The 13,645-nt window shown below is 34.8% G+C and overlaps 2 protein-coding genes across 3 annotated transcripts in view; one reads left to right on the top strand and one right to left on the bottom strand.

Moving 5' to 3' along the window:
- The window catches only part of C15H8orf48 (chromosome 15 C8orf48 homolog), a 28,234-nt gene extending 26,911 nt beyond the window's left edge, over positions 1-1,323 (top strand). The window contains exon 2 of the mRNA XM_072776246.1: positions 478-1,323. Within this exon, the coding sequence (XP_072632347.1) occupies positions 478-583 (106 nt within the window). The 3' untranslated portion in view covers positions 584-1,323. The remainder of the gene's footprint in view (positions 1-477) is intronic.
- Positions 1-3,889, bottom strand: part of DLC1 (DLC1 Rho GTPase activating protein) — a 493,356-nt gene extending 489,467 nt beyond the window's left edge. The window contains exon 1 of one of the 2 annotated variants that reach the window (XM_072776234.1): positions 3,777-3,889. The gene's annotated coding sequence lies outside the window, so the exon portion shown is untranslated. The remainder of the gene's footprint in view (positions 1-3,776) is intronic. The other variant, XM_072776232.1, reaches the window with a different exon arrangement.
- Between the last annotated feature and the right edge of the window lie 9,756 nt (positions 3,890-13,645).

The raw sequence follows: 13,645 nt of genomic DNA, 5'->3' as shown, positions 1-13,645 counted from the left end.
CATTTTAACATGTGAGTCATATTTCTTAGGTCAGTAAAAGTAGAGCAAATATTACTTTTCAGGCTACATGCCCTCTTTTTGATTCCTAGAAACATAACTATTATATAACCAAGTTAATATTTATAGGGAAGTAATTGTTAGAATTATCAGTATATGAGATGGCAACAATAAAGATCATGCATGAAATGACAACTTAAGTAACTTGTTTGAGTGTCCCCTGAAGAGCTGGAGTAGTAGGACAAAGAAACAAACAAACAAACAAACAAAACAGAGAAAAGGGAATAGAAGGAAGGAATTGAGTGTGCAATTTCTAAGAAATATGAAACATTTAATTTTTACTGTATACGAATTTCAAGCTCTAGAAACTGCAGTTCTGGGCAAAACCACCAGATTTTGCAAGCCAAGTAACCCAGAAGTGATATTCATACTTCATTTTGGGTTGTTTTTCATTAAATATTTTCAATTTTCATTTTTCAGAATTCACTGTATGCTTTTACATTTCAAAACGAAATATACAACATCGAACACTCATGCCTGCTGGTATCACCAAAAGGAAAACAACCACACGCTCAGTGTCTCCTGATGGAGGAACACAAAGCTAACCCTGAAGTTCCTGGCCAAAAATGGAAACTGAATCTGAGCAATTCTCTAGACGCAAATGACAGCATACAACGTGGAAGGTAAAGAAACATGCTAAGTCATGCCACAATACGATAGTTAGAAAGTCCAGATGGATATTCTACAAGACAAAAATCTAGAGATATTTCAACAAAGTGCAAGGGAAAAAAAAGAGATAGGAAAATTTATAGATTAAAAAAGAATCAATGAATTGCCATGTGTGAGCTTTATTTAGATCCTGATTTAAACAAATGTTTGAAAAATGACATTTAGGAGGCTACAGGATAGTTATACATTTAATATATACGTAGTGATAACTAAGGATGCTTATTTTTTTAAAAATGTGATCATGCTGTTGTAGTATAGTTGATCCTTGAACAACTTGGGATTTAGGGATGCCAACCTGTCCCATGGTTGAAAATCAATCTAAATATAACTTTTGATTCCCTCAAAACTAATAGCTGACTATTGATCAGAAACCTTAACAATAACATAAACAGTAGCTTAACATATATTTCATAATATGTATTATATAATGTATTCCTATATGTAAGGTAAAGAAGAGAAAATGTTAAGAAAATCATAATCTGAGCAGCCCCGGTGGCTCAATAATTTAGCATCCCCTCCAGCCCAGGGCCTGATCCTGGAGACCCTGGGGTCGAGTCTCACGTCTGGCTCCCTGCATGAAGCCTGCTTCTCCCTCTGCCTGTGTCTCTGCCTCTCTCTCTGTGTCTCTCATGAATAAATAAATAAAATCTTTTTAAAAAAAGAAAATCATAAGGAAAATACATTACTGTACTGTTTTTATTTTTAAAAATCCACATATAAGTAGACCCATGTAGTTCAAACCCATTTTCTTCAAGGGTCAATTGCATTTTAAAGAAAAATGTTTGTTAGCAATGCATGCTGAAATACCTACAGATGAAATTATATGATGCCTAGAATTTACTTCAAAATAACAGAGGAACTAGGACGGATTGAAGGGTGATGTATGAGGCAAGGATGCACCTATATGTTAATTACTAACACTTAGTCCAGGCTACCTAGAAGTTTATTATGCTACTCTGCCTGTTTTTGTGTCTGCTCAAAATTCTTCATAGATTTTTTTTTTTTAAGTTGTGGCAAAATCAAGCCTTTTCCAGGCTACTGAACAAAGAAACAAAAATAAAACCACTTTTATCTCAAATTCCTACTATTTCTAAGAATTTTGGCTTTTTATACTTTCCAATTCTGTGAAGGTTTCAACGTAAGGCCTTTGTATTCTCCTGTATTTTAAAAATCTGTTTAGATAAAAGCATCTGCAGCAATTAATTTTCTGTCATCAAGCCATTTCTACTTGTACTGATAATATAATTGAATTTTTAAATTGAAGTATAGATGACATAAAATATTATTTTAGTTTCAGGTGTTACAACATAGTGATTTGACAATTCTGTATACATTGTTACACTCACCATGCTAAGTGTAGTTACCATCTGTCACCATACATAATAATATAATTGGATTTTAAGGCATAGGCCTTTTTGCTAGGTATGTTGAAAACTTATTTTCAACTTATTTTAAGACTCTAGAAATTAAGATTTCTTAGGAGTTTTGGGTGGCAATACTTTAGATAGCATAGCTATTAAAATAAAATAAAGCAAACATGCTAAATTTTAAGATAGCTAAATTTAAGAACATTAATAAATGGTTTGAAAAATGAAGTTATGTTTAATAAAATTCAAAAAATAATCTTGCTCTGTACACTGTCTATAATATGAAATACTAAAAACATGGAGTAATACTTAGCTTGTAATCATTTACTCTTGTGCATGAAGACAGTAATGGAAATATGGGCTTGGTTTTCTCATGTAGACATTAAGGTACTGACTTTTACTGTCACACATATCTATATAATGTTTCTAACATCATTCACTGGTTTAGGAATCTTAGCAATATTTTTAAAAATAATAAATACAATTCACTAATCTAGGCAGAGTTTGACTGATAAGAATCTCTGAAATTTTTCTTCAATATTTTATTCAGAATTTCCTACATGATGCGGAAACAGAAAAGCAATTGAATCAACCAGAGAACTAATAAGATCATAATTAGGGTTTTATAAGGTCAATTTGTAGAAATATTAGCTTTCTTGCTAATCATAGTAGATAGTGTATTCAACATAACATTAAAAAAAAGATGCACAGTAAATTTTAATTACTTACACTGAAAGGTCCTACACTCTACGTCATATTGACAATTTAAATCTCTCCAGTACAACTGTTCAGGACCTTTGCCCTGTTTGAAAACAACTGAGTAAATGCAAGTGATTTTAAATTAAGGATGACTGTGCAATTACTTTAGGGAAGAAAGAATTAGCTTATCCATTAGTGTTATAGGTTGCTGTAAGGAGAAACACTCTGTTCATTCAATTAGCTCTCAACCTCAAGGCAACCAATCATTTCATTTATAACATTGTTGATCAAGCAGCTCTGCATTTTGAAAAAGCTATGCCTTTAGAAAATATAGCCTTGCTAACATATTTCTCTGGGAATGCTTGGATCTATTTGGCACATTAGTTAATTGTCAGGAGACACACATGATTTATTTAATAGCTTTTGATCAAATTCTATGAAAAAGTTCTGATAAAAAGAACACTATAAAATTAATTTTTCTAATTGAAATGACTATAAGCATTCATAAAGATTACTTCAAAATGCAATGGTAACTTTATGATATTGTGTACTGAAATTATTCAATAAAATGATGAGATGGAAACAAAAATAAAAATGCAAATCCCACATCGTCTGCGTTAAACTGAAAAAATATTTCACTTTGAACTATGTAGCAAAAATCATATTTTCAGATAGTTACATCAGAGCATTGCAACTATCAATTATTGTTCAAAATTTATACTTCCACAAGAAAGCATTACATTTTTGGATGAATGCAACTTCAAATAATATAAGAGAGTGACCCTATGCATTTCAATTTTTAAAAAAATGTATACTTAAGTATAGGCATTTTTCTCCCATTAGAGAACTTTCCTTTATGAGTAAAGTATCAGGACTACATTTTCAGAAATGTGTTAATATGCAAACCTCTCCCATAATAGCATTAGCATATAGATATATTGCTATATATGATATTGAATACAAGAAGAAGAATAAGAGTTTTACCTGGTTAATCACCTGTGTTGGTCTAAAGCTGAATAGAACAAATGGATTCACCAGCTATGTCTTGTCTGATAATCATGAGTGGTGGCCGCAGTTTCAAGGGCTAAGGGCAGCCGCAGTTTCAAGGGGGTGGGATTTATCTTCAGTAATGAATACCCAAGGGACTGCTTCCAATCAGGGAATGCTATTGCAGACAATGAAACCATTCTCTATTTGTTGACGGAGGTTTTGTATGTACAATCTGCTGTGGGTGTATTCATGCATCAGTGAAGGAACCAACATATATTTCACTGAAGCTTATGGTATTAAGGATATTTTGAAAGAAAGATTACAGGAAAATAAAACTTATCTTTCATTTCTTTGAAGTTTTTCCATTGTATGTTCATTTCTCCTAATCCCCCCCCCCCGGTAGAATGAAAATCATAAAAAAGGCTTAAATCCAAGAAATATAATCTCTCATGTGATGATACCGGAGCCCTCTAGAACACCACTGTGGAGGGATGCACATGGTCTCCGCCTTGAAACTTTTAATTATGGGAGTAGCTCACTATTTTTGGAACTACCTTATTCAACTCAGGACAGTGTCACCTGTGAGACATTTCTTTATACTATGGTTATTGATGCATAATATTTTCAACAAAAGTGTATATAAATTTATACATCTTACGTCTATATTACAAATCAGATAGTTTTGTTTGATTTATCCGGGAGTTGCATTTTCCAGTTTTGTAGTTCTAACTTGTTTTGACACACATTCTTCACCTAGTTCTGTCAATTTCTTTTAAGCATATAGCTTTAATCCAACTTCTCAACACTTGGACCAGGACTGCCTAGCACAGCTGACCATTGGCTAACTTTCCTAACTGGCTTCCCTTTTTCTACACTGCTGACCTGCAGTCTATGCTCCATAGAGCAGACTGGCCAATCCTTTAAAAGAGGAGTCAGATCATATTCATCTCCTGACCCTCCAAATGGCATCCTACTCTAATAAGTGATCTTAAAATCTCTCTAATACCTTCTAACCTCATTTAAAATAAAGTACAAATCTCGTAGATGGCTTAGAGCAGCCTGGTCTCTCAGCCCAGTTCTCTACCTCACTTAACTCTTTTTTCTTCTCTTCCACTTCCCTACTTGCTCCTGGCACTCTGTGGGTACATTGGCCTTCCGGTCATTCCTGGAAGGTGTCAATTGCACACCTGCCTCAGGAACTTGACCTGACTACTGTCCTGGAGTAACCCTCCCCCACATGGATTTTTTTGCATTCAGTTCTCAGTTCAAAAGTCAGCTATATAAACATCGGGGTGCAGGTGTCCCGGCGTTTCATTTATAGCAGCAATGTCCACAATAGCCAAACTGTGGAAGGAGCCTCGGTGTCCATCGAAAGATGAATGGATAAAGAAGATGTGGTCTATGGATACAATGGAATATTACTCAGCCATTAGAAATGACAAATACACCATTTGCTTCAACGTGGGTGGAACTGGAGGGTATTATGCTCAGTGAAATGAGTCAATCGGAGAAGGACAAACATTATCTGGTCTCATTCATTTGGGGAATATAAATAATAGTGAAAGGGAATAGAAGGGAAGGGAGAAGCAATGGGTAGGAAATATCAGAAAGGGAGACAGAACATGAAGACTCCTAACTCTGGGAAACGAACTAGGGGTGGTGGAAGGGGAGGAGGGCAGGGGGTGGGGGTGAATGGGTGATGAGCACTAGGGGGGCACTTGATGGGATGAGCACTGGGTGTTATTCTGTATGTTGGCAAATTGAACACCAATAAAAAATAAATTTATTATTAAAAAAAAAAAACAAACAAAAGTCAGCTATACTGTGGGATCTTCTTTGACCACCCATGGAAATCGCAAATACACCTTTCATCATACCCTTCTTACTTTGCTTTATTTATTCTTGATAGCATTTATTTATGTGTTTGTTTACTAGTTATCTCATCCAATAGAATATAAACTCCATGAGAAAGAGGATTTTGTTTTATTTGCTGATGTATCTTAATATCCTAAACAGGGCTTTGCAATGAGTCGGCATTGAAAAAGTATTTCCTTTTTTAAAAAAATAAAGATGTATTGATTTATTTCAGAGAGAGAGAGAGAGTAAGCAGAGGAAGAGGAACAGAGAATCTCAAGGAGACCCCACACTGAGCACACAGCCTATCATGGGGCTCCATCTCACAATCTCGTGATCAGGACCTGAGTCAAAACTGACTGTCTGCCATTTAAATGACTGTGCCCTCCAGGGACCTTGGAAAAAATATTTCTTAAGTGAATGTATGTTTAAGCTTTACTTCCTTCTCCATTTCATACAGTGTTCTAATCAATAAAATCTGATGGAATAAACAAAATATCAATCTACAGTACAGGTATATCTCAGAGATATTGAGGATTTGATTCCAGACCACTGCAATAAAATCAATATCATAATAACATGATTTTTTGATTCCCCAGTGCACATAAAAATTATATTTACATTACATGTTAGTCCATTAGCTGTGCCATAGTGTTACGCTTAAAAAAAGTACATATCTTAATTTAAAAATACTATATTGCTAAAAACTGCTCACCATCATCTCAGCTTTCAGCGAGTTGTAATCACTGACCACAGATCACATAACAAATATAATAATGAAAAAATTGCAACATTGTGAGAATTACTGAAGTATGACACAGAGACACAAAGTTAAGCAAATCCTGATGGGAAAATGGTGTCAATAGTCTTGCTCCACAAAGGGTTGCAACAAACCTTAAACAATGATCTGTAAGTGTAATGAAGCAAAGCATGATAAGACAAGGTATGCCTGTAGTGCCTCCTTATCCATGGTTTCACTTTCTGGTTTCTGAGGTTTTTATTACCCACAGTCAACCTCAGTCCAGAAGCAGATGATCCTCCTTCTGCTGAATTGTCGAAGGTCAGTAGTAGCCTAACACTACATCCCAGGGCTTATTCGTTCACCTCACTTCATCTCATCATGTAGGCATTTTATCATTTCACTTATCAGGAGGTGAGTGAGTACAGTACAATAGGGTATTTGGAAAGACAGATCACATTCATATAACTTTTATAATAGTATGCTGTTATAATTGTTCTATTTCATTACTAGTTATTGTTGCTAATCTCCTGCTGTGTCTATTCATACATTAAAACTTGATCATAGGTATGTATGTATAGGAAAAAAACACAGTATATATACGGTTCAGTAGTATCTGTACTTTCAAGCATCCACTGGGAGTCTTGGAATGTATGCCCTGTGGATAAGGGGGTGGGGGTTTACTGTAATGGCTTGTGTGGCTTGTAAACCAACCATCAAACATATCCTAAAATCTTAGAACCTGAAGAACTCATAACATTCACCATTCATTCATCTTCTGTTACCAGGCAAGACTGCACTGAACTTATGGATACTTTTTTCTTGATCTCCTATTCAGTTGGCTTAATTGCCTTTATTATAAGAAAATATTCCCTGCATAAGTATTGGTTTCTTTCTACAAACAGTCTCTCAGGAGATTCTGAGAAGCTCTTAACAGGCCTTTTTTATTTAATTTTTTTAATGCAAAGGTTTTTCTGAAGCACTAATTTACTACAGGTCTCAATTTATATCTGTCTCACAATCAAATTATCTGTGTATTCATTTCAGGAAAATCTCTACATTTCTATTAAAAGCTAAATCTAAAATATGAGGTGTCATTTTTGTGAAAAGCACGCAAATAAAAATGTCTCTGTTTAAAGTGAGACTTCACTTTCTCATTCCACCTTCAGTTAATTCTAATGGTTATTTCCAGACAATGTGAGGAAAGTGATGCCAGCCACACGTACCTCCCAATTTGTAAAAGACCTCTATCAATTTGTAAAAGTTTTAAAAGTTCTGATAGGTCATATATCAAGATATAGGAGGTGATATGAAAGCTATTGTGTTAGAAGTCAGGGATGTAGAAAGCTTAGGATTGGGATAGTTGCAGAATGGTCCAAATGTTTATATATAGATATTTATATACATACATGTTAGTATATGGAAGTAGCTATAAATTTGGTAAGCCAACCAGAGAGTAAACAATACCAGAATCCTGGTTGTTTTTAAAACAAACTGTTTCCAAATATTTTTGCTTTGTATCACAACAAGGATTTTAGCATATTTGTCCATGTGTCTATGTCTCTATGTCTCTATATCTCTATCTCTCTATATCATCTATCTATCTACTTATCTATCTATCTATCTATCTATCTATCTATCTATCTATCTATCATCTATCTATCTATCTATCATCTATCTATCATCTACTAATCATATGTTTAGATAAAGGAAATATATTCAGAATATTTAGCAGCAGGTTTGAGGCAATAACTAATTGGAATGAATGTTGGCCACAATCCTTGGAGCAGGGTCCTGGAGTTTGCTTACTCTGATTTCATGGATTACAGAGACAGAGTCACAGTGTAGGTGCTGAGCTGCATGAGGGCATTCAGAGCTCTTGAGTAGCTCAGATCAAATGTGTTCCTCTCCCGACCACACAGATATTTGATTCCTAGTAAAAGTCTCTTAAACTTACTTAAAATTTTTTTTTAACTGTAAATATATAAGTTTAAGTGATGGCTTTCTAATGACTCTTTTTTTACCTAATGACTTTTATCATCGCTAAAGAGGAACTATGTCCTTTATATTTGTTTTGGAATACTTTCTCAGTAACCTTTGAAATAGTGTTCATAAAATTACTATGTTCCAGGCTTTGAAAATAATTTTTTCAGATCAAATGCAAGCTTAAGGTACCATTTAACTATTCTTCAGTAAAGGAATAAATTTGTTCATTTCTGAGTTCTGTGTTGTGCTTCTATTAAATTACTGTCCAACTGGTTCCCATCCACTTTCCAGATTACCTTAATAGAAAATAACATTACTGCCCCAGGTCATTTCTCCTGATATAAATGAATTAGATACATATATTTTCTTAATCTCCTTTAGAGAGGTTTAATCTGGCAGGAGCATTTTCTGAATTTGACACTGGTTAAGGAACATTGTATCCATTAGTGGCCAAGGTATAGTTAGATGTTAATTTAATCATCATATTCCATTTTGTAGGTGGATTATGTTTTCTGTTAGAGAAAATTAAATTCATAAAATATGCCTTCTCCTTGAAAATGGAAAATCTTTTTTGCATGGTTAGCAGCTGTCATTCTAACTTCAGATGTAGTCTGCAGTATGATAGAAAAGACCACGTACTGCATAATTGAGACTGTGTCCCAGAAAAAAACTGCACTCATTTCTCTACCTGGGGGAAGGCTCATTTTATATTTGGCAAGTGAACTTTATTTTTTTGGAGGTCTGAAATCAAGCCGTTTTCTCTGAATACTGAGAAATTAAAAATGACAATTTATATTTCACAGTACCTTTACTTTAAAGTGCTTTGAGGATTATAAGTATGTGATTGTGTCTTTAGTTTCTCTTTATGAAAAAAGAATATCAGAATGCTTTCCACATGGTGTTGGGTTTGTTAGAAGCCCTTTGTGTCTAAAGGCTAGAATAAAGCCTATTATCTTAGGGATCTTTTGTGCCCCTTCTGGACTAAGCCACAGGATTAATGATATTATTTAAAATTGGATTTAAAGAGTTATCTGGATGTTAAAAGTATGGTAAAGAGTTCCTTTAGCCCAATTTCTAAACCCACTGTCTTAGAAATCTCCTCTCTACTTTGTTCCTTATTATCCAGTTACCCTCTTCATTTCTAATGCTAGTCTGGCTTCACTGGGTAGAGGGGACCAGGGTGGGTAGAGGGGGAAGGGGACAAGTGACTTTTGCACTGTGTTGAATTTCAGCTGGCAGAAAGGAGCTGTTATATATGAGAACAGCATACATTTTATTTATTGAGGTCCTAGAGAGACATACTGAGAAAGCCCCAAGGCAGAAGAATGAATTGAAAATGTTGCTTTTGGTCCTCATATTTTAATGTGGGTCCAGGAAAAATCTCACTTTATTTTGCTGATTTTTTTGTTTGAAATATTAAAATAACAATGAAAATTAAGCCTATAAAATGTGTATTTTGATGTCTAAATATGCAAGTGGATTATTTTCTAATTTTATCTTCTGAACAGCTGTGTGTGTGTATGGTATCTGTGAATTTAAAATAATTAGTATTGCCAGTTTTGACTACTTATCTGAACACTGGAGCAGAGAAAGATTACACAGTTTTATCAATCTGCCTGAAGCTGTTCTTTCCACCTTCCGTGAGGCCATCCTTAGATGCTGTCCATTCTCATACCCACCCCAAGATCTCAGCATCTGAAGAAATCACATGGACTTTAGGAAAGCTAAGCCCTTCTGGAAGACTTGACTGAGTCCAACCACTTCTCAAAAAGAAAGAAGTTACTAGAATTGGCTTACAGTACTAATGATTCATCCCTAGGGGCTCAAGTAGTGACCACTTTGATCTCTAAAATTAAGGAATCTCCACCAGTGGAATTGTGAGCAGAGAAAGAGAAGAGGATTGATACTGGTTGGCAATGGCCGATGTCAGAGGTGTCACATCAGATGGGACTCCCTGCTTAGGATTCTTTCTACTGGGAGGCAGATTTATAATTTTGTCTTGTAATAGTTTAATATATAATCCCCCAGAACACTATAGTTAACAGCTTCTGGAACAACAGTAATGATTATAGTATTTCCCTTTTCCATCAATTTGGGATAGGATCAGTACACCAGTACAAAAAATACTTAAACTCTGCAAATAAAATATAAAATATGCAGTTCATAATAGGAATGTATTGAATACTTGGAAAAGCATGCAGTGTGCTTTTGTGGAAAATGCAACAGCTTTGATATCAATGTTCAAATTTTAATTCTGCTGTTAACTAACCTTGTTACCTTTGGAAATTTGTTTATCCTTTTAGAAACTCCATTTGTGTACATAAAATAGGAATTCAACTTGCAGGGTTCTGTGAACACCAAATGAGATTATGCTTAAAAATCATATATCACAACTCCTGACATATCAAGCTGCCTAATAAATGACAGTAACTCCTTAATTTATGCTCTAATATACTCATTTCATCATAACAAAACCTTATGATCTTATATGTTTCTAAGGGTGTACATGTTCCATCTGTAAAATGCCTAGCTTTCCATTATAATACTCTCATTAAGGCAGACAAATCATCACTTATAGGGGTTTAGCATCCTGTGTATTAAGGATCTGGTGTATTAATACGGTAAGTGAATTCTATACTTGCTTGCTACTAAAAGTAGGCTTGTGGGGTGCCTGGGTGGTGCAGTTAAGTGACTGACTTTTGGTTTCAGCTTAGGTGGTGATTCCAGGTTGGTGAGATTGAGCCCTGTGTGGGTCTCAGGCTTAGAGTGGGGCCTGCTTGGGGATTCTCTCTCTTTCCCTCTGCCCTTCTCACTTTTGCTCTCTCTTGTTCTCTTACTCTAAAATAAATGAATACATCTTTAAAAAAATAAAAATAAAACAAAAGCAGGATTTCTAAGCAACAGCCATATGATCCATCCTTGTGGCTCCACTTACAATAAACAATGGAAGTAAGCACTATGGATATTATATCCTGATATTGTAAAATAGGCCTCAAATCTGATAGGAAAATATAGTTTCTAAACATGACCTTGGTAGAGAGGTAAACAGTTTTATTTTGAGTAGTATGTGGTATAAGTTACACCCTCACCTAGCATAGGGCTGGAAAAATCTTCACACATTCCTTTTTAGAATATCGAGTGAGCCCAGAGGGAGGTTTGCACCAGCAGCTTAATAGACTAAATCATTTTTTAAATAGTTTTCTTAGTCACATAAAATTCTAACTATAAAATAATTAGAATATTATTACATAACTGAGAAAATTTTCATGCATTTATTTAAATGTGAAGTTAATTTTTATCCAACTGTTAAAAAGTAAAATTACAGTTATTAGACCATTTTAAAGCTAATTTCTTACACACAGTTGTCCCTTACTTTTCTAAGCATTGACAGGAAAAAAAGAAAAACTAGCATATTTTTATCTGCTGTCTCAGATAATAAATGATTAAAGACTTAGAAGCATTTTAAGTACCACTTAAAATAATGAAATTGGCTCTACTTACCACCACGTTGAACAATAATTTAATTTACTCTATTATTAACTCAGAGCAAATTTAAATTTAATGCAAATAACAAATTTACTTTCTTCGATATCCAAATACACTAAAAAATACTTCTAACTCCAAACACAGCTCCAAACATATGGGTGTGTGTGTGTATTACACTTGAAGGGATCTCATAAAAAAACAACTCCGAAAGCTAAAAAATATTAAATATTTCACTAAGAACACATTCTACTATTGCACCTACTGTGTGGGGATATTTACGCAAAAACATCTAGCAATGGTAATTAATTTTGGAGGTTTACGGTATTAGGTTCCTGCTGAAAAAAAAAAATGTCACGGTACAAGCTAGATTAGGCAACTGCTATCATAAACATCTCTCAAATCTCAGTGGATTAATATAAAAAAATGTTTGTTTCTTGTATCTATCACAGTCAAGGGTGAGTTAGATGGCTCTCCTCCAAGCAATGATTCAGAGTTCCCTCCTGTGATCTTATCATTTTATAATTTCAAGATAACCCTGGCACCATCAACATTCTAGAAGGCAGAAAGAGTGCAGAATCTCCCACATTTGATACCTAACTACCTCAGCCTAGAAATGGATATCTATCACTTTCACTCATATTCTATTGACAAGAAACAGATTCAATTCTCTGACCTACCTACAAAGGAGAGAGAACTTGAGAGAATATAGCTCCCCATTGCTCAGCCACTTCCAAGAGCTTATTCTATACTATGCGAGGGAACATGAAACTTTGGCAGTCAGCTGTCTCTGCCACCACCATCAGCCCTCCAAGCATAGATTTCAAACTGTTGGAAAGACAGTAGGGATGCTGACATATGGTAGGTGGCTGCAAAGTGGAGAAAATATCATTTCTCTATGCCCTAGAATCCAAGAACAGTTTCTAAAAATTATTTTTCAGAAAAAGTACATAAAATAATTCTGTCTCTTTTTTTCAACTTAACATAACTGAGAGATGAGCAATTTTTAGAAGTCATCTAAACTATTAATTAATTAATTAATTTCTAAGTAGGCTTCACACCCAGCATGGGCCCAGTGCAAGACTTAAACTCACAACCTTGATCTCAACCGGAGCTGAGATCAAGAGTTGGATCTTTTTAAGGATTGATTGATTGATTGATTGATTTGAAAGAGTGAGAGAAAGCTAGCAGAGAGGGAGAAACAGGTTCCCCACTGAACAGAGCGCCTCATGCAGGGCTTGATCCCAGGACTCTGAGATCATGAGCTGAGCTGAAGGCAGATGCTTAATCGACCAAGACACCCAGACGCCTAAGATTTGGATGTTTAATCAATTGAGCCACCCAGACACCCCTAGGACATTTTTTCATTTCTTTTGGAGAAGCAGGGTCTATTAGAAGGTATTGTGACCAACATTTTTGACAGGAGTTGAGCAGAATGTTTTAGAGAGCTACTTCTCCATATAAGCTTTGATTACTGCTATCAGTATAGATGGTCAGAAGACAGGAAAAGTTTACTCTCCCCCTTCTGTCTTTAATAATCATTGAAAATTTCCATTATCTGGTTGTGGAAGTTATCCTCCTCATTATTTAGCTGGTCAGTTTGAAGGAGACATTAACAGGAAATGGAATACAAGGTGAAGATTTTCTTCTAACAGAATTGATTGGTATGGAGGAAAAGCCCTCCCAATGAAAAACAAACAAACAAAACAGTAAAAACAAAAAAACAAAAAAACAAAAAACAAATATTGTTTATAAAATAAAAATTTAAAAAGTCAAGTGCATAGCTGAGTTCACATTACAT

This window comes from Canis lupus, chromosome 15, assembly GCF_048164855.1.
Source record: "Canis lupus baileyi chromosome 15, mCanLup2.hap1, whole genome shotgun sequence".
Taxonomy (NCBI): Eukaryota; Metazoa; Chordata; class Mammalia; order Carnivora; family Canidae; genus Canis; species Canis lupus.
The sequence above is the reverse complement of the archived record's forward strand: the minus strand, read 5'-3'. Positions and strand labels throughout refer to the sequence as shown.